The sequence below is a fragment of the Apodemus sylvaticus genome, chromosome 12, assembly GCF_947179515.1.
Source record: "Apodemus sylvaticus chromosome 12, mApoSyl1.1, whole genome shotgun sequence".
In the NCBI taxonomy this organism is placed as follows: domain Eukaryota; kingdom Metazoa; phylum Chordata; class Mammalia; order Rodentia; family Muridae; genus Apodemus; species Apodemus sylvaticus.
Window position 1 is genome coordinate 92,409,633 of NC_067483.1, and position 18,864 is coordinate 92,428,496.

Here is an 18,864-nt window from a genome sequence, read left to right on the forward strand (position 1 = left end):
TAATACTTTACGTGTATATGTCTGAATATGTTTATATGTGCCTCGTGTGTGCAGGCCCCCATGGAAGGCAGAAGAGGGTGTCTCATTCCCTAAAGCTAGAGCTGCAGGCAGCTGTGAGCTGCGCAGGAAGGGTGGCGCTGGGAACTAAACGCCAGTGCTTTCCTCTGAGCCACCTTTCCAGCCCTGATGTCTGGATCTCTGAGAATTGCTGTCTGAGGGAACTGATGGTTGTGTGTCCTTCAAGACATTCATTCCTCCATGGTGATGAGGTTTGGCTCATTTAGCTGTTTTTGCCTTTTTTTTTTTCTTTTTAAAGCTGGGCTTTTGTGCAACATTTTAGATTTATCAGTTTTTAGTCTTTGATTGGAACTTGGAATATAGCTATTTTATCAAAAACAGGTAGATCTGGGATAGTAATCTTATAAAAACTGAGACATTTAAAAAAAAGTACTTTAATGGAACACTCCAATTCCACCTGGAGATGATATATAAAAGATATTTATATGTAGAGCCCAAGTTCTGATCAAAAAGTAATTTTTAAAAATTAAAACAATAATACATAATTATTAGGGCTCCTGCATCTCAATGATGCCTTAATCATATCATTTTAACATTTAATTTGAACAAAGAATGTGACCATTTTAACAACTAAGAGCATGGAGGTATGCTGTGGCTGGGAGCATGCTGGCTAATGCCACTGTTCTGTTGTGAAGAGATTCCATGACCAAGGCAACTCCTAGAAAAGAAACCATTTAATGGGAGGAGTTGCCTACAGTTCAGAGGCTTAGTCCATTATCATCATGATGGGAGCATGGCAGCACACAGGCAGACATGGTGCTAGAAAAGTAGCGAGAGTTCTACAATCTGATCAAAGGCAACACGAGAGACTAGGCCTGGTATGGGCTTTTGAGTCCTTAAAGCCTACACCAGAGACACACTTCCTCCAAGAAAGACACATCTCCTAGTCCTTCTAACCTTTCAGAGTTCCACTCTCTAGTGACTAATCTAGTACATGAGCCTTTGGGGCCATTCTTACTCAAACCACTGAAGTTAACATAGTGGCAGTCATAGAAGGGTCATATGGTGTTTTGTATGGTATGTCCACTATAGAAAGTGGACTGTCAGCATCCTGCCCCGGCAAGCATCCCTCCATCTAAGGAAGCACATGCTGGCTGCATATGCCCCACTATCTGGTACGGACTGGAGTGTGGTCCTGGCTCCCAGGGTGACAGTTCTTGGAGAAAGGGCTCTTACGAAGAGAGCTCAGGTTATATGAAGTCATAAAAGCCTAGGCCAATATGACCGACCAGTGTCCTTAGAGGAGGAAGAGCTACCAAGGATGACTGGGGCCAAGAAGACATGATGTGTGAACAGTGAAAAGATGGCTATCTGCAAGCCAAGGAGAAAAGACTCAGAAGAAACCAACCCTGCAAACACTTCTGTCTTGGACTTTCAGCCTTCGGAACAGTAATCATTCTGTGGGATGTTGTTATGATGGTGGCCCTAATAGACTAACAGTTTATCCCGAATCTAGAAAATTCTGGCCAAATGAATACATTATGTCAACAAAATCTAAAAATGTTCCCCTCATCACCAGTCTAAGACTCTTTGTCTCCTAGAAGGGCACTGGGGAGGGAGAATAGAGAGTGAGGCTACGGCAGCAGTCTTCTGCAGAAACCCCGAGCTAGACCAGTGAGCCGGCCATCTCGGAACAGAAAGATGCCAATCTTAGTAGTGCTTGCCTTTCCTTAGGAAGGGGGAAGGGAGCAGAGCCTTTAGACGGAAGTAAGACTGCACCCGATGGAGAGCCATCACTAATGCCATCCCTTCTGCATGCATCATTTGCCTGTGGACTAGTAAGGAAAGTGTTCACAAGGATTTCAGTTCCACACTATTCAAGTTTCTGACTTCCTTCTTTCTCGCTTTCAAGCTGTGAGGCCATGATGTCTCCAGCACATACACAACAGCGGGAGCTCTCAGGGCTAGGTCCCTGCAGGCTTCCTGTTTCAGGTCTGCCGTGAGCTGGATGGCAAAGTCAGCATTTGTTACAACTGTTATGAGAACTGAAGGACGCCTTGGCTACAAAGCAGGCCTCTAACTGCTCAGGGCCTTTGCCACTTCCTTCTAGAGTCCTGGATTTGCTCCAGGTAGCTGAAGTCACCAAACGATCCCTTTGGACACTGTTCTATTCAGTCCTTGCTAGTCAGGCCAAGGCTAGCATCAGCAAAGCGCCACGGTGCCAATCAGTACTTGCCTCAGTTAGGAGAATTTTCTTTTTCTCTTCTCAACTAATTTCTTTTCCTTCTAATCCCTTCCATTTCTTTTGCCTATTATTCCTTTGTGTCATGGGGGATATGTTGTAATCCAAACTAGTGGATTTTGGACATGGCCTAGTAGTCACCTTTCATCCTAACTCTATGGAAAGCCTCTCATCAAAACTCAGCTAAAATGTGTCTTATTCCAATCAGACCTGCAGCCATGCTTCCTGTGGTGTCCTCATGCCAGAGGCCATCTCTGTGGCTCACTTATCTTAAAGACAGGATGATCTGTAGTCGATTGTCCTTTCCTGCTGACTTCAGTACACAGAACTTGGAGAAGGAGGCCTGTATAACTGGTGTCTTTCAGTGCACCCTTCTTAGCTTTACAAGTACTTCATGCTGATGTGACTTTAAGAGGGACAGAAGTGCAGTTTGTAATAATGCTATCACTGCAGTTTGTAATAATCCTGTCTGCATCCTTGGCAACATTTTTTGGCCCATTAATAAGTTGAAATGTGAGCTTGTTTCACCCTACAGGTGACATTCAGTTCCTAGATTCACTTGGAAGCCTCACTCACTGAGAAATTATACATATGCCATGTATATAATCAACACTGCTGATTAAATGTCCAGCTTCATAATTTTTGAGATCATTATGCCACTTCATTTTTAGCCTTCCGGCATCTTACTGGGACAGCCATCAGATATTTTATAAAACTACTACTAGTAGCACTATAACAATTAACTTCTTTTTGTTTGCTTTCTTTCTGCTTTGCTTTGGTTGTTTAGAGAAGGGTCTTACCATAGTTCAGGGTAGCCTACTATATAGCCCTGGCTAGCTCAGAACTTCTAGGCAGAGCAATGGTCTCTATCCAGCAGCTGAGAAGCCAGTTGCAAAGGAGACGGATTGCCTACAGGGCAGGAGGAAGCAGAGCCTATGTTATGGGCAGGAGAGAGGTCCTGGAGGAAGGTGGACCACTACCCAGTAGGGTCTACTTGGACACACAGGGAAAGAAAGAGCCAAGGCAGAGGGCAGGCCTATGGCAAGGAAAGAGCAGACTTAGCTGGAGGCATGGGAAGATGAGACCAAACACAGCAGGCCTCTAGGGAGGAAAGGAAGAGGCAGTCCTAGCCGGTTGCATTTGGGAGGTGAAAGGTTCCTTTAGGAACTAAATGGGCTGTAACTTTCGAAACAGCCAAGCCAAAGTTTATAGATGATGTTAAGATTCCTAGCCACTTCCACGTCCCTCAAGAGAAAAATTTTCCATGGTAGAAGTAGATACATGTTTCATAGTTAATAAAGGCCCAGTAATCAGGAGTTTTAAGGTTCACAGAATACTGGCATACAAACAATGAAACTACTGCCAAAGAAACAAATAATTCCTTAGTTACAAGTGCCTAATCCTAGTAGGAAAAGGGGATTGAAAACTGTTGTGGGAAACAGGAAAGATTTCTCTGGGGAAGTGACTCAGACTGGACTGCTTAAGAACAAAGTGAGGAGAGGAGCTAGTGCCAGGCAGAGGGGTCAGGAAGGCTGCAAAGGCCAGGTATCTGGGAGAAGAGATGACAAGGACTAGATGGAGCCTGAAGCTAGAGGGAGGGGCATTAGGGGAAGTGAAGAGCTGTGGTGGTGGTGGGCCTTGTGGGTAATATGCTAGCGAGGCCGATTTCTAAGTTATCAAAAACGGAATATTAAATACCCGTCTGCAGGAAGATGGACAGGACAGAACAGGTCACCCGGAAGAGGTCAACCACCCTCAGGTGAGCATGAAGACAAAGGAGCAACTGGGGCACTTCTGAGGTTGACTGCTTACATGATTTGGGGGCATGCCGCTGTTCACAGAGAGGTCACAGGGTGACGAGATCAGGGGGCATTAGGTAAGTAAGGAGAGGTCACGCGTTCAATTCTGTAGTTGGGGTGTCTTAGAGAGGAAATTACAAGGATATTTCAGGGTAGTCTAAGGTAAAGGGGCTAACTCAGAGTCCACCAGTTACCTCAGCCTAAGAAGAGAATATAGAAGAGGTCTATGGATAAGCGGCACAGAGCTTCTCCTGTAACGGCCAGCAACAGGACAATGACCTCATTAACAGGAGACGGGAAGGGAGAAGCCAAGAACAGAAAAAAATAAAACACATGTGGAGAGACAAAGCCTCTAAATAAATATTGTGGAATCAGGAATTAATGAGAGTCTGTATGTGGCATTTAGGATGAACTATAAGACAGTTTCATTTCTAATTACTGCCTTTCTTCTTCACTTTATTCCACTTATTTCTATCAAATGAGAAATTCATAATCATAGATCACCAGGGGACAAAATGTGCATGGGGTGACATGCCAGATAACCCTGGGGACCTGAGGGCTGGATCCAATCTTATAGAGCAGTTCCTCCTGCAGACCATGGGCAGCGGCCAGCACGCCTTAGCAAGCTGTGCTTATCATAGGCAGACATGCAGGTACAGAAGCACTGGAATTTTTTTTTTAATTGTTTTGATTTTTTTGAAACAGGGTCTCTACATAGCTTTGCCTGTCCTGGAGCCCACTATGTATACCAGGCTGTCACTGAACTCACAAATATCTGTGCACCTCTGAGTTTTTTTGTTTTTTCGAGACAGGGTTTCTCTGGGTAGCCCTGGCTGTCCTGAACTTACTTTATAGACCAGGCTGGCCTCGACCTCAGAAATCCACCTGCCTCTGCCTCCCAAGTGCTGGGATTAAAGGCATGTGCCACTACCACCCAGCATGCCTCTGTGTTCTGAGTGCTGAGATTAACATTAGAAATCTGCCTATCTGAAAGGCTGGAGTCTTAATCTGAGGGACAGGAACAAACAGATGCGCCGTATCCACTCATTAGACACATTTGCTCTGCAAGTATTTTCATAACTGGATGCAGTGTGCCCACTGTGAAACATGTCAAAAATATGTCACTGCATATTCTTCCTGACATCTAAGAGGGCATGATAAACTGGAAACACAGTTTGAGTTCAGAAAGTCTGGCCTTACTGTGAATACACAGCTCATATTTAAGGCAGATACAGTAATTTTACTGATATCACTTTCTACTCCTGAACACTTTCCTCTCAAAGTCTATCACAGCGTGAAACACACTTCCTTCTGTGTGTGAAAAAGATATAACTTTCAGTTAAAATTTCATGATCATCCTTATTTTAAGTATCTTGTCCAAAACCAAATCAAGGTCAGAGATGTGTTGCTGATTGCTAGTTCCATGAAGATGGAGTAGTTTTTAAGTGGGCAGCAGAGGTCATCTCGCCAACATATGTAGCAGCAGCATCCTTACAGAATTATAAAAGAAAGAAGAGGTGTGTGTGTAAGGATGGAGGGGGAGAGATGGGAGGAGGGGAGTCCACACACATAAAGGTAGTTCACCATCTTTGATTTAAAAACAGTGTTTGTAGTCTACAACCCAGCGCTTGCGTGTTCTCTCTCTCTCTCTCTCTCTCTCTCTCTCTCACACACACACACACACACACAAATTAATACCCTCATCACTTTAGTTTCATTGACCAAAATCAGACTTAGGCAACATGTTCCTTTTAGTCTACACACATGTAACAAGAGCTATATGGGCAAACACCCAGCACATGTGTGGATTCACTCAGCTATAAATCTGATGAACATACCAGAGTAATTGACATTTAAACATGTCTGATGGGTAGGCCTACTAAGAAACACTGCTGAAGAACTCTGGTTTTTGTCTTGATTGAACTATTTGCCAATACAATACCTCTGTGGTCTCTTTTACATATTTGATTTCTACTGAATCCTACCTGTTTTGTCTTACTGTGATCACATTCTTCGATGTGGTAGTGATTGTTTTACAGACGTTCTGGGACACTTACTCAGCCTACCTGAGAGGGCTGGGCATTACTGGAAAACTCTCGTCCATTGCGCAGATCACAAAATACTGGCAGCAAATGGATGAGCTAGTCAATAAAGTATGTTCTCAAGATTTCAGTAATTAATGTTTTTACACCTTTGCTTATGTAAAAATCTCTTATGTCCTAGCACAGAGAATCACATTCTATATGATTTTAATATAACCTGTCATTTTACAACATAATCCTGAGTTGTGGCAGTCTTGCTTTTATTTTAATATTAATTAATTATGAATCGTTAATAATGTGGTTTCACTGTGTTGCACATGCTGGGCTCAGTCTCATGGTCCTCCTTCCTGCCTTAGCCTCATTAGAAGCATAATTACAGCATATACTACCATGTTGACTCTTGTTTGTTTTTCCCTCTCTCAGATTTTGTCAGTAAGGAATCGCTCTGATACAAAGGGCCACTGTTGTGATGTGTAATACAATGAAAAGTGAAAACAGAGGCTGAGGAGAAAGCTCAGTGGCTAAAAGCGCTGCCTCCTCTTATGGAAGATCTGGGTTTGACTCCTGGCACCTACACGGCAACTCGTAACCACTGTAACTAGTTCCAGGGAACCCAGTGCCCTCTTCTGGCCTGTGGGCACTGCATGCACGTGGTGCATGGGCATACATGCAAGCAAATACATCCAGACACACAAAATAAAACAATTAAAAACTAAAGTGTAAGTACATAAGCAATCACAGTGACAAGAGTGTCGGCGGGGTAGACATACGCAGATGACTCAAGCGAGGCAACCTCTACCATCTGATAAGCTACTGTGCCCACTGTCTGAAAGGACATTCCCAAGGAAACGAAAATCCTGCAGTTGAAGCCTATGAGTTATGAACAAAATCATCCCAGTGATTCGCTGCTCACCCAGCATTACAGAGAGCTTAAAGGAACCCCAGACGTCACTTATGTGGGTCACGGAACATTCGCCAAAACCCATGACTGAGAGATGATTCTTATGCTACACAGGGGAAAGAACTGAAACCCTCTCTTACTGTGACACTCATCAGCTTAGACTCTGATTGCTTACAACAAGTGACAGAGGTATGCTGTTGAAGACAGCGAAGACACATTCCCGAAGACCAGACTACTTTAAAGAACTTCATATCTGAGAGGTTCTAAACATTCGGTACTTCATATTTCGATCCCTTTATCTATTGGGGATGTTGAAAAAGGAAGGGGATATTTCCTATAAACAGAAGAGAATGAATGGAATAAGTCAGCTTACAGGTGGACTGAACCAGAGTAAGATTCAGTCAAGTGCTTCTAACAATGAGACCAAGACGAGGCTGCACCCAACCTTCACCTTGTATTTAGCAGCAATGCCCACTTCATGGAGTCATACTATTTTTGCCTGTAGGACTTAACCAGCAAATGGCTTGCTCTTTGCACTCTGAGTCTAAGCTATGACTTACTGGGAGATGTGCTGATGTGATGGGGAAGGACAAGTCTAAATGTCCTATAAACAGAACCAGGCAGACCATGAACTGGAAATTTTAAAAAATACTTTCACGGAGAGTAAATCTATGAACAGGATTAGAAGATACAAATGGAACTGCCTGTGCTTAGAAAAGCAACACTTTAGGCAGAGATTAGGCTCTTCACAGATATTCTCATCAGCAAGCAGATCTTTGGCTATTTAGACAACTACGGCAATGATCAGCTCCGTGGCAAATGTTCCACCTAGTGAAATCAATGTTCTATGGCCTTGCCTGGCTCTGCTGGAAAAGACCAAGTTTGGTGCCACACTACTGGGTGACGTGGCAGAAGTTCCAAATGTTAGCTGACATCACTCCATTTACTAGAGCAATCCATGGTGTGGTCCAAGAAAAGTACAAAGTATGTGTGGGAGGTGGGCAGGGCCTGAATGCACCCCTGGTGTGCTCCAGAATCCCTGGCACATGAGCATCTTCAGGTGATTCACCGGTCCAGAGAGAACCTTTTGTCACTCCTGAAGTTGATCCAGATTGGATGAAAGCTGATGTTATGAAAAGAGACATTCCCCAGAGACTATAACATGTCAGTACTGTACCAGCTCACATTCCCAGAAAAAGGACCCAGCCAACCCGAGTCCTCACAGAGACTATAACATGACAGTACTGTATCAGCTCAGTCTCAGGAAAGAGCCCAGCCAACCCGAGTCCTCACTAAACAGACGCATCACACTCTGCAGTGTCATTGGCTGTCAAGTTAAAAGGAATGAAATAATGAAGAGACAGCTCTCTACAGAGAAATGCATACAAACACAGAGCTGCCTAGCATGAGACCAATGGAGGGAAAGCTCTGATTTACAAACGCAAAGTCCCAGTCTGACACTGGAGTCATGGAAGTTGTAGGTAAACACAGCAAGCTAAGAATTTCTTGTAAGATTTTCTCTTAGGAATCAAAGTTACCTATGTAACACATCTGTAATCGGATCCTATTATATGCCTCTGAAATCTCAATGGATATTATTTCACCATAAATAAACAGTATATGCAGCTCATACACTAAAACAGCTGCCTCATTTTTAAAAAATATTTTTTAAGATTTATTTTATTTATGAGTACACTGTCACTGTCTTCAGACACACCAGAAGAGGGCATTGAACCTGATTAGTGATGGTTGTGAGTCATCATGTGGTTGCTGAGAATTGAACTCAGTACCTTGGAAGAGCAATCGGTACTCTTAACCGCTAAGCCATCTCTCCAGCCCCGCCTCATTTTTAAAATGCTAAAAGTTTGTATCTGAGAAGGTTTCCCATTGACGTAATTAATGAAATGAGCAGCACTGGCTACCAGACAATCCCAATCCTACCTTCTCTTTCTCCCTCCCTGCTTTGCTTTCTTCCTTGATGGAGTGAGCACTGTCTGCTCTGATTAAACTGCTAAGATGAATTTGCATAAAGGAAGAGCCAAATGAAGAGATGAAAGAAGACACGCCTATGGAGAATCTTATTCAGAACTAGGGTTTTACCTAAGAAGAAGTCTACAAACCTCAAAATGTGGGGCTGAGGAGATGGGTCAAGGGTTAGCAGCAGCAGGTGCTGTTAACAGCAAAGTCACAGGGCAGAGTCTGGACTCCAGCACCAACACAGCATCCTGAAACAGTTCCAACTCCACAGGAGGGCTTCATACTTACACACAGGCATGTACAACCCACGTACACATGTGCATACACTGATATACACAAACAAAGTATTCCACAATATCTGATACAAACTCCAATTTGGTATAAATTAAAGGCAGTTCATATGGCTGATATATCTTGTTTAAGTCTAATGCAAATATTCCCAAATCAAAAACTCAAGTTCCAAACTCCAAGCATTTTGAGCACACAAGGCTCAAGCTGCATTGAAAACACTTCACTCTCTCTTGACATCATAACCATTATATCTTAGAGCCTGACTTTTCTTCATGTACTGATAAAATATAGTGTTTACCTAACAAAAGATTTCATGCTTGGCTTTATATATTAACAAATTTTCACATTACTTATTAAATTAATTAAATACCTTTTGTAGACTGGTAGGGTTTAGCTGAGTTTTGTCTATTATTTTCACAGCTACCTGAAAGAGAGAATCATTAAACTACATTTGAGATCTGTAACTCAATGCATAAAACCCTGCAAAGAAAAGTTCTGTTTCACTCCGCTCTTAGCCATGCACCACTTCCATGCGATCTCACACAGCCAGAAGGTGCGGTTCCGAGAGATAACCTGGAGCCTCAGCACACAATTATCTAACAACTTGTTGTCAACCTCCGGATTCTGCATCAACAGAATTACACCTTTGCTAGTTCTTCCATGTTTCTTAAAATTGTAAAAATCACGCCATCTTAATCTTTTTCTCAAAACCTTGAGAGGCAACATTATAGGGGTGAGTGGCTCTTTCTTTTTTCTTTCTTTTCTGAGACAGGGTTGCTCTGTGTAGCCCTGGCTGTCCTCAAACTGAGAGATCCACCTGCCTCTGCCTCCCGAGTACTAGGATTAAAGGTGTTGCCTTCATCACCCAATGGGAGGATGGTTTTTTTTTTTTTTTAATTTGGTTTTTTGGAGACAGGGTTTCTCTGTATAGCTCTGGCTGTCCTGGAACTTACTCTGTAGACCAGGCTGGCCTTGAACTCAGAAATCCACCTGCCTCTGCCTCCCAAGTGCTGGGATTACAGGCATGTGCTACCACCTCCCGGCTTGGAGGATGGGTTTTAAACTCATATTTTTAGCAAATAAAACTATTGTGCAGGCAGAGGAACTGGATGTATACAGACTTTAATAGAAAACTAACAAAAGGGATTTGAAAGTCTTCGAAGGCTCTGCCTAGTGTAGGCTGTGTCAGAGCAGCTCCTGGGAGTGAATGAACAAGAAGATACTCAGTGGGGTCACAGTATCAAGGCACGTACAGCAAGCTAGAGCTTACCAACATTCTGTGGCTGAGGCTTAAAAAACAGTTAAGTAATTCAACCCTAATACAAACCTTTGGATGTTTACTGAAAGAATCTTTTAACCATGCTGTATACACTATACATTTATAGTGCACATACATGCAAATATATACATTTTATTGTGTAACAATAATTTCAAATACATGAGATTAGTGGGATGTGCTTGTGCAAGCCAATAATCTCAACACTTAGAATGATCCAGATTTCAAGGTCAGCCTCAGCTGGGTAACAAGTTCAAGGCCAGTCTGGGCTACAAAAGAACCTGTTTCAATACTTCAACCAAACAAATAAGTAAGTGGTATTTTAGATACATATTCTCTTGTCATCTGAAAAAAAATTACCTATATAGCAGTAATATTAGCTTGATGTTATAGCCAAACAGATAAAAGTTAGTGGGTGATTTTCTACAAATTCACACCTAACTTAGCCTAAGTGGTAATTCATAAAAACTTATCCCAGCCTTGTTCCAAAGGCAGAGTAGCAACAGTAACCAGGAATATTCACATGGTGGATAGCTGAAAACAGCTGATCTGCAGTCTCTGAGGTATGCTATAAGGTAGGGCCAGTCTTTCCTTAGTGTTAAAGTTCAGTAATTTTGCCACAAAGAGACCTGTCTACAAATGCTCTATGTGCATATATCCCAGTGTGCACCAGATCACAGGTACCATTCATTCCCCAATATCAACCACGAGAAAGCAAGACTCTGGAGCAAGGTCCAGCAAATATCAAAAGGCATTATGAAAACTTACCTCTCTACCTGTTAGAACATGTCTTGCCAATTTCACTTTGGCAAAATTTCCTTTCCCTATTGTTTTCTGTAAGCGGTAATTTCCGATGTGAGGTTGTTCATCTGTTGCTGACGTAATGGAGTTTCTACACCGGGGAATATTCTGTCTGCTACTTGATTTGGTAGGCGGGATATGTGTTTCAGTATATCCATCCACAGATGTATGCTAGGAAAAAGCACAAGAGCTCACAGTTACTTAGACAATTATAAAAGGACAATTAAAAGACTACAAATAGTCAGGTATTGGTGGAACATGCCTTTAATCACAGCACTTGGGAGGCAGAGGCAGGTGGATCTCTCTTTGTGAGTTCCAGCCTGGTCTACAGAGCAAGTTCCAAGACAGCTAGGGCTACACAGAGAAACCCTGTCTCAAAAAACAGACAGACAAACAAACAAATAGACTATAACTAATGTTCATTAACACTTTATCTTTAATGAAAGTACATCATTCTACACAATTTTAAAATGTGAACATTATCATTTTTTCCTGATCAGTGGGTACAAAAATTTTTTACTCCATATCTTTAAGTCTGTATCTTGACTTTCAAAATAGTTAAACTCATTGCTGGGTACCACTATCTATCTATCTATCTATCTATCTATCTATCTATCTATCTATCTATCTATCTATCTATCTATCTATCTGTCTATCTATCTAGAGACGGAGTCTTATGTATTATGTACATAGTTTGTAGGGTAAAATGACCTTTAACTTCTGTTGCTCCTGCCTGCACCTCCTAAACATTAAAACCACAGGTGTGTCTCACCACATTTGGTTTATGTAATGCTGGCAATCAATTTGACAGGGTCTAGGAGACGACTTTCTTAGAATATCTTTGAGGAATTGCCTAAATGAGAGTAACAGAGGTGAGAAAATCACCTTCCCTATGGCTATCCCCACCCCACCCATGAGCTGAGGTCCCAGACTGAGTGAGGTGTGAGCTGCAGGCCGCCTGTCCTGCCTGGATGCAGCTATGGCGAGCTCCCTCTTGCCCAGGCCAGCATGCCTTCTTTGCCGTGACTTCCTTAAGCTGTGAGCCAAGATAAGAGAAACCCTTCTCCTCTGCTACTTCCTGCCAGGCGTTTTGTCACACAAGGAGAATAATAACTAATATGCACTCTAACCCATGGCGTCCAAAAGAAGACAAATGTACATATGTGTTGAGAAATGGCGGTAGGAAAAATTAGTATGGGTGTTATGTGTACAAAAATCAAGGCTACAGTGAGTAAACAGATTCATTGCGTGTCTGGTTTTAAACTAATACTTAGGCACTGAGCTACAGTAAAAATTCTAATGGTAAATCATCACACATTGTTTGACTTGACTACAGTGGACTCTGGGACCAAGGTGGACTCCTTGATCTCAGATTCAAGCATATTTATCCTGAGTTCTCTGAGACTCCTTATGTGGGGCAGGTTGGCTCCCTGTCTTTGTCCCTGTAATAGAGAGGGAGGAGGACAGGAAACAGTTAAGGTATCAAGAACACTGGGCAGGCTTAGTCTTATGAGTGTGTACTGCTTTGAAAGAGGACCCAAGTTTGGTTCCCAGGATCCTCATCCAGTGCTTATGACTGCCTACAACTCTATCTGCAAGGATCTGATGCTCTCTTTAGACTTCCACAGGCACCGTGCTTACACATACAAACACACACACATAAGCACACACAAATCTTAGCAAACCTTAAAAAAGAAAAGTAATATTTGTTTGGCATAAGCTTCACAGGGGCAGAACTCTTGAATATTTGTCTCCAATGGTATATGATGGATGGATGGATGGATGGATAAGCAGATACTGGAGAATATAGTACCCGTGGGCACACAGACTGCAGTCTGATCATACATTATGGATGGATCAGCAGACCCTGGAGAAGACAGTAATCATGGGCACACAGACTGTAGTCTGATCATATATGATGGAAGGATCGACAGATATTGGAGAAGACAGACAGTAATCATGGGCTCACAGACTACAGTTTACCAGTAATCTCTGATACAGAACTTCAAACTTGGTATGACCTTTTTCTTTTAAAAGGACTAGCTCTCCAGGTGAGCTGGCCCTGTCCTTCCCCAGCTGTTGGGGGAGTGGGCCCTGCCCCTTGCCTGGTCCTGGTCAAGGGGCCCACATAAGCCAGCCCCCAGGGTGAGAGCACAGGAAAGCTGGCCCCACCACTGTCTGCTGTGAGGTGGCATGGGTCAGGGGTGATACCCTCTTCCCCTTGCCACCAGCAGTAGCCAGGAGAGCTGCCCTGGGGTCATGAGAGGAGGGGAACTAGCCCTACCCTCTCACTGACTGTAGCACTTGGAGAGCAGGCCCTGCACCTTTACTGGGCAGCGCCGTGGAGCCTGCTCTGGAGGCACGGGTGTGGGTAAACAGACCCCAAAGGCATGAGAGCTGAACTTGCCTTATGCTGATGGCAGGCAGCATTGAGTGCCCTAGTTAAAGCAGTGCTGGAGAGCTAGCCCTGGTGGTGCCTGGAGGGAGACACGGTGGGGTGACTAGCTCATCCAACATGCAGGCCCAGATCCGGGCTCTGAACTGGCCCACCCCAAAATCTATATTATCTGCAAATGGTCCGGATGTGTGAAAGGGCCAGTTCTGCTTTCCAGAGCTGCAGGATCGCATGGCATGGGGCACAACTTAGAGGAATCCCCACGAGGATCCAATGTTGATGGTGCCACAGAAGCCAGAGATCGCGAACAGACCAATGACTCATTACAGTGAACATCTGCAAGTGAAGCTGCGTGGACAGAGGAATGAGGTGATGGGCAGGTGGCCAGGACTGGAGTGCATGATATGAAACTCACAAAGAATCAATAAAAAGCAAAAAAAACGGAGCTAGCTCTCAACATTAAACACAGTCAATCAATAAGTCTTCCAACTTGCACGAAACACATGTATAGGAGTCATAAGTAAGGAATCAAAATAAACAGTTCTGATGTGAGACACTCATCAAGAACAACTATTATAAAAATATATATTTTTCCTTAAGCTAGTCAACATCACTTAGGAATACATCTTTCCTTAAGGGTCTCTGAAGAACTGTTTGTACAGTTTATCTTACTCCTTCCTGATCAATGGCTTAATTCTCAAGTAAGAATCCTGGCAAGAACATAGATTTAATTCCTGATAAACAACAGCTTCAGTTTAGAATTCAACACTATGGCTGTTAAATACAAGATCTGAGCATAATCCCAGCATCTCTCGGGTTTTAGTTCACACTTTTACCATAACAGATTCTAATGTTATTCTTTTTCAAGTTGTCCACTTAATCCAGAGAATCCCAACTTGGCTGATCTTTCTGCAGCAGGTGCAGTATGACCCTAAGGCTGCCTAAGAGTCCAGCAGACTCTAGAGGACCAGAGATGAAGATCTTACCAGTGTTCACACCTGAATCCCATGGGTCACCAGACTCCAATAGCCAACTACTAAGACTCTGCCCCTGTAGCACCAGGTACAGTAAAGGCCTCCAACTCAGGAGCTGCTCATACTTGGACACAGGTTATTGTCTGTGTCCTTGAGGGGATGGCAATAACATGATGAATGACCTCAGAATGACCTCAGTCTGAGGAGAAGGCAGCAGCTTATGTGAAGGTGTGGTGAGCGAGCACCGTATGGGTAATGAATACAGCACCAAGATAAGACGGACACACATAGTCCACCCTGCAGCCCAGATAGCCAACCCTGTTCCTTAGCATCTGCTACCTGCGACCACTTCTGGTACCAACTTCTTTATGAATCACATTTCTTTTCTGTGGGCAACAGAAACAGTTTTGGCCAGCTAAAGTAGAAAAGGAATTTTAAACTCTGAGTAGCTGAAAAAAATTCTCCAACAATGAAACTTGTATTCGGGGGAAGGGGGAACAAGAATGAGCAAATAGGCAAAATAAAATAGTTATCTATAGTACTAAAAGGTGACACTGAGGTAATGAAGTAAGCAGAGGGACACAGCGCTCTCTGCCTTAGTACGACGGGACAGATGGCCATCTGCGCCCCACTGGCGATGATGAGGAACAGGCCCACAGTGGAACACCAGGCCGTGAAATGACAACATGCCAGGCCTGCTGGTGAGTCCACACAAGGGAGGCACACACAGCTAAGAGGGCCTTTGTCTGAGGCCCACAGCCTGAAAATCCAGTCATCCACATAAAAACTGCAAGCTTTTCCTATCAGTGTTCAAATGGTTTCCAGCCGCAGGTATGAATGCCTGCACAACTGTCCACACACAGTCAGCTCAGAGGCAAGGAAAGCACAAGACTCTAACAAATAGGTAAAGAACGAGCAAGTGGAGACGCGACCAAGCCAATCAGCAAACAAATGATAACACTACTAAAGACAGGCCACACATCTCTCCCATAATTATAATAGAACTGCACATTAGGGCTCAAGGTGCTGTGAATGCTTAATGGGCACTGGATGTTTCATTGGCAGCAGATCGTTCATTGCTTCAACTATTTCTGACTGCTTTGAAGTCAGAAGGTAGTCTGGTAAGTTCCGAACAACTAAGTGCAGTTTATAAATCAGGGGAACATCAGAAACCTTCAAAGTCCATTGAGAATTACACTTTCACAATTGAGCTCAGTATAGTCACATCATATATAAGTATATATCAAAATTAGACCTCAATCTCAACGCTAAATCCAAATTTTCCCACAAGGGTGTGTCATGCTTGGCTTTTTGTTTGTGTTTTTTGTTTTGTTTGTTGTTGTTGTAGGCCAGGAATACTCTCTTCTCCATGGCATCTCACTCACTAGCTCAGCCATGGTTTCTTTTCATTATTGCATTACTCAAGTGTTGTCGAGGCCAGTATTAAAGGAACAAGTAGCCCATCTTCCCACACACAGCTGCGTGGGAAGCACCCTTCTATCCGGCCCTCACAGTGCCGTCAGACCTGAGCTGATAGCAAGTCGCTCCAGAGCCCCTGGCTTCAGCTTGTTTTCTGAATCCAATCCTTCCTACCTCACTATTCAGTGACACTTTATTTAGACCTATTATATACATAGTACTGTCCTATAGGAGAGGATAACTAAACAAGTCCTGCTTTTGCAGAGGGAAACAGAAAGAGAAAGGGATGGTGAGTGCGTGACTGGAGTGAAGGCACTGAAGCAGATTGAGTGGAAAGCGAGGGCTGCAATGGAGGGGCTGGGCTTTGAGAGGAGACAGGAGGTGAACAGCTAGAGTCAGAGAGGAGAGATGCAGAGACTTAACTAGTAAAGAGTCTCTTGATAAACAAGCACTTCGGATTCTTCCTCTCCACACACTGAAGTTGTGAAGATAAATCCCCCTCTCATGGCCTCTGCTCATCTGTATTCATTCACACCCGAACCTACAAGTTTTGCTCCTTTTCATGACGTGCGAAGGTACTCAATGACTGACTGAGAAGGAAGACCAAACTCGTGTCAGAGGACAAGGGGCCTATTTGCTCTTCCAGGAGACTACGACCTTCTCCTTTGTGAAATCCTGGCAGCAGCTGAGGACATGAGACTGACAAGAGATACTCCAGTAAGAAAGAACACACCTCCACATTACCCCACCGTGAACAGAAGGCTCAGCGAGCACTCTCCACTGCACTGCAGGGATACCAACTCCCTAAAGCTGTGTCAGTTACTAACGCTCAGAGTACTGTGGGGCCCTTTTACAGATACACCCTTGCTTAGTGAGTAGATATCCACACTTCCTGAGAAATAGGACCACACTGTACCAGACTGCAAGGTAGGGCTAGCTCTGCCCCAGACTCCGTAAGTAAATTACACCAGTAAAAATACAGGCCCTGGCAACTGAAAATTAATAACCACACTTGCACTTTACCAAGTCACGTAGCAAAAGAATCAAGAAATTATGCTTTCAATAACAGAGAAATAGCTTGTACTGGAGAAGCCAGCCAGCAGATATGAAAATATAGCTTTCTAGACAAAACATTAAAGGCAATTCTTAGGCAGCTTAGAAAAGCTAATGCAGAAAGCATGCAAAATTGGGAGAGAAGTGGAGGATGTAAGGAAGGAATCTTCACTAAGTGAAATCCACCCACACCTAAAAGAAGGTCTCTCAGGACCAAGCGTGTAGTGCACACCTTTACTCCCAACACTGGGGAGACAAAGGTGTGGGGGGGGATACGGAGGTAGGGAGGGATACAAAGGTAGGGAGGGATACAAAGGTAGGGGGGGATACAAAGAAAGGGGGGGATACAAAGGTGGGGGGATACAGAAGTAGGGGGATATAGAGGTGGGGGGGATACAGAAGTAGGGGGATACAGAGGTAGGGGGATACAGAAGTAGGGGGATACAGAGGTGGGGGATACAGAGGTGGGGAGGATACAGAGGTAGGGGATACAGAGGTAGGGGGGATACAGAGGTGGGGGGATACAGAAGTAGGGGGATACAGAGGTGGGGGGATACAGAGGTAGGGGGATACAGAAGTGGGGAGATACAGAGGTAGGGGGGATACATAAGTAGGGGGGATACAGAGGTGGGGGGATACAGAGATAGGGGGGATACAGAGGTGGAGGGATATAGAAGTGGGGGGATACAGAGGGATACAGAGGTAGGGGGATACAGAAGTGGGGAGATACAGAGGCAGGGGGGATACATAAGTAGGGGGGATACAGAGGTAGGGGGGATACAGAGGTGGGAGGATAGAGGTAGGGGGATACAGAAGTGGGGAGATACAGAGGTAGGGGGGATATATAAGTAGGGGGGATACAGAGGTGGGGGGATACATAAGTAGGGGGGATACAGAGGTAGGGGGGATACAGAGGTGTGGGGATACAGAAGTAGGGGGGATACAGAGGTGGGGGATACAGAGGTAGGGGGTTCTCCATGTGTTTGAGGCCAGTTTGATCTACATAGTGAGTTCCAGGACAGCCAGAGGTATGTAATATAAACAGACCATCATGAAAAAATTAAAAAGGAGAAGGCGATAAAGGGTCTCTCTCCACTTTATATAACAGAGGCTGGCCCTGACCTCACAATTGTCCTGACTCAGCTTCCTGAGTGGTGGGATTACATGTGTGCCACCAGTCCACGGGAAGTCCCAAAGCAAGCTCTGCCCCCACAGTTTCCATCTTGGAAACAAATTCTAGTCTACTTAGTTGCAGACAGCTTACATTCAAGTGGGAAACAAGTTCTACCAGCTACAGGAATCTGTGGGTGCAGCCAGTACTACAGAAAATGGCTAGGAAGTAAGAGAAAATCTTGAGAAAAATGAAGTCACAAAGGACTATGGAAGTTTTCTATTAACTACAAGAACTTTCTAATTATGACCGAGGGAATGGCCAGGAAGCAGATTAGAGGTCACAGGTGGAAGCCAACAGGGAATAGTGAAGATCCGGGCTGCTGTACACTGCCCAGAATTTGCACTTTGAGGAAAAGTTTGAAAACACAAATGCACTCCAAAGGCTTGATCCAATGAAAGTGTTCTTTCCAGGCAAGACAGAGGCATCGTAGGGGAGTGAGAGCTGGAGGAATTTGTTCATGCAGACACAACATTGTAGGTCTGTTAAGTGGTGATCACGGAGA

The 18,864-nt window shown here is 44.0% G+C and overlaps 1 protein-coding gene across 1 annotated transcript in view; it reads right to left on the reverse strand.

Annotated features, from left to right (window-relative positions):
- Mark1 (microtubule affinity regulating kinase 1) overlaps positions 1 to 18,864 on the reverse strand; it is a 105,946-nt gene that overhangs the window by 42,409 nt on the left and 44,673 nt on the right. Inside the window, exons 2-3 of the mRNA XM_052200707.1 lie at positions 11,315 to 11,518; positions 9,641 to 9,694 (exon numbers count right to left, since the gene is read on the reverse strand). Coding sequence (XP_052056667.1) covers positions 9,641 to 9,694; positions 11,315 to 11,518 — 258 coding nt within the window. The remainder of the gene's footprint in view (positions 1 to 9,640; positions 9,695 to 11,314; positions 11,519 to 18,864) is intronic.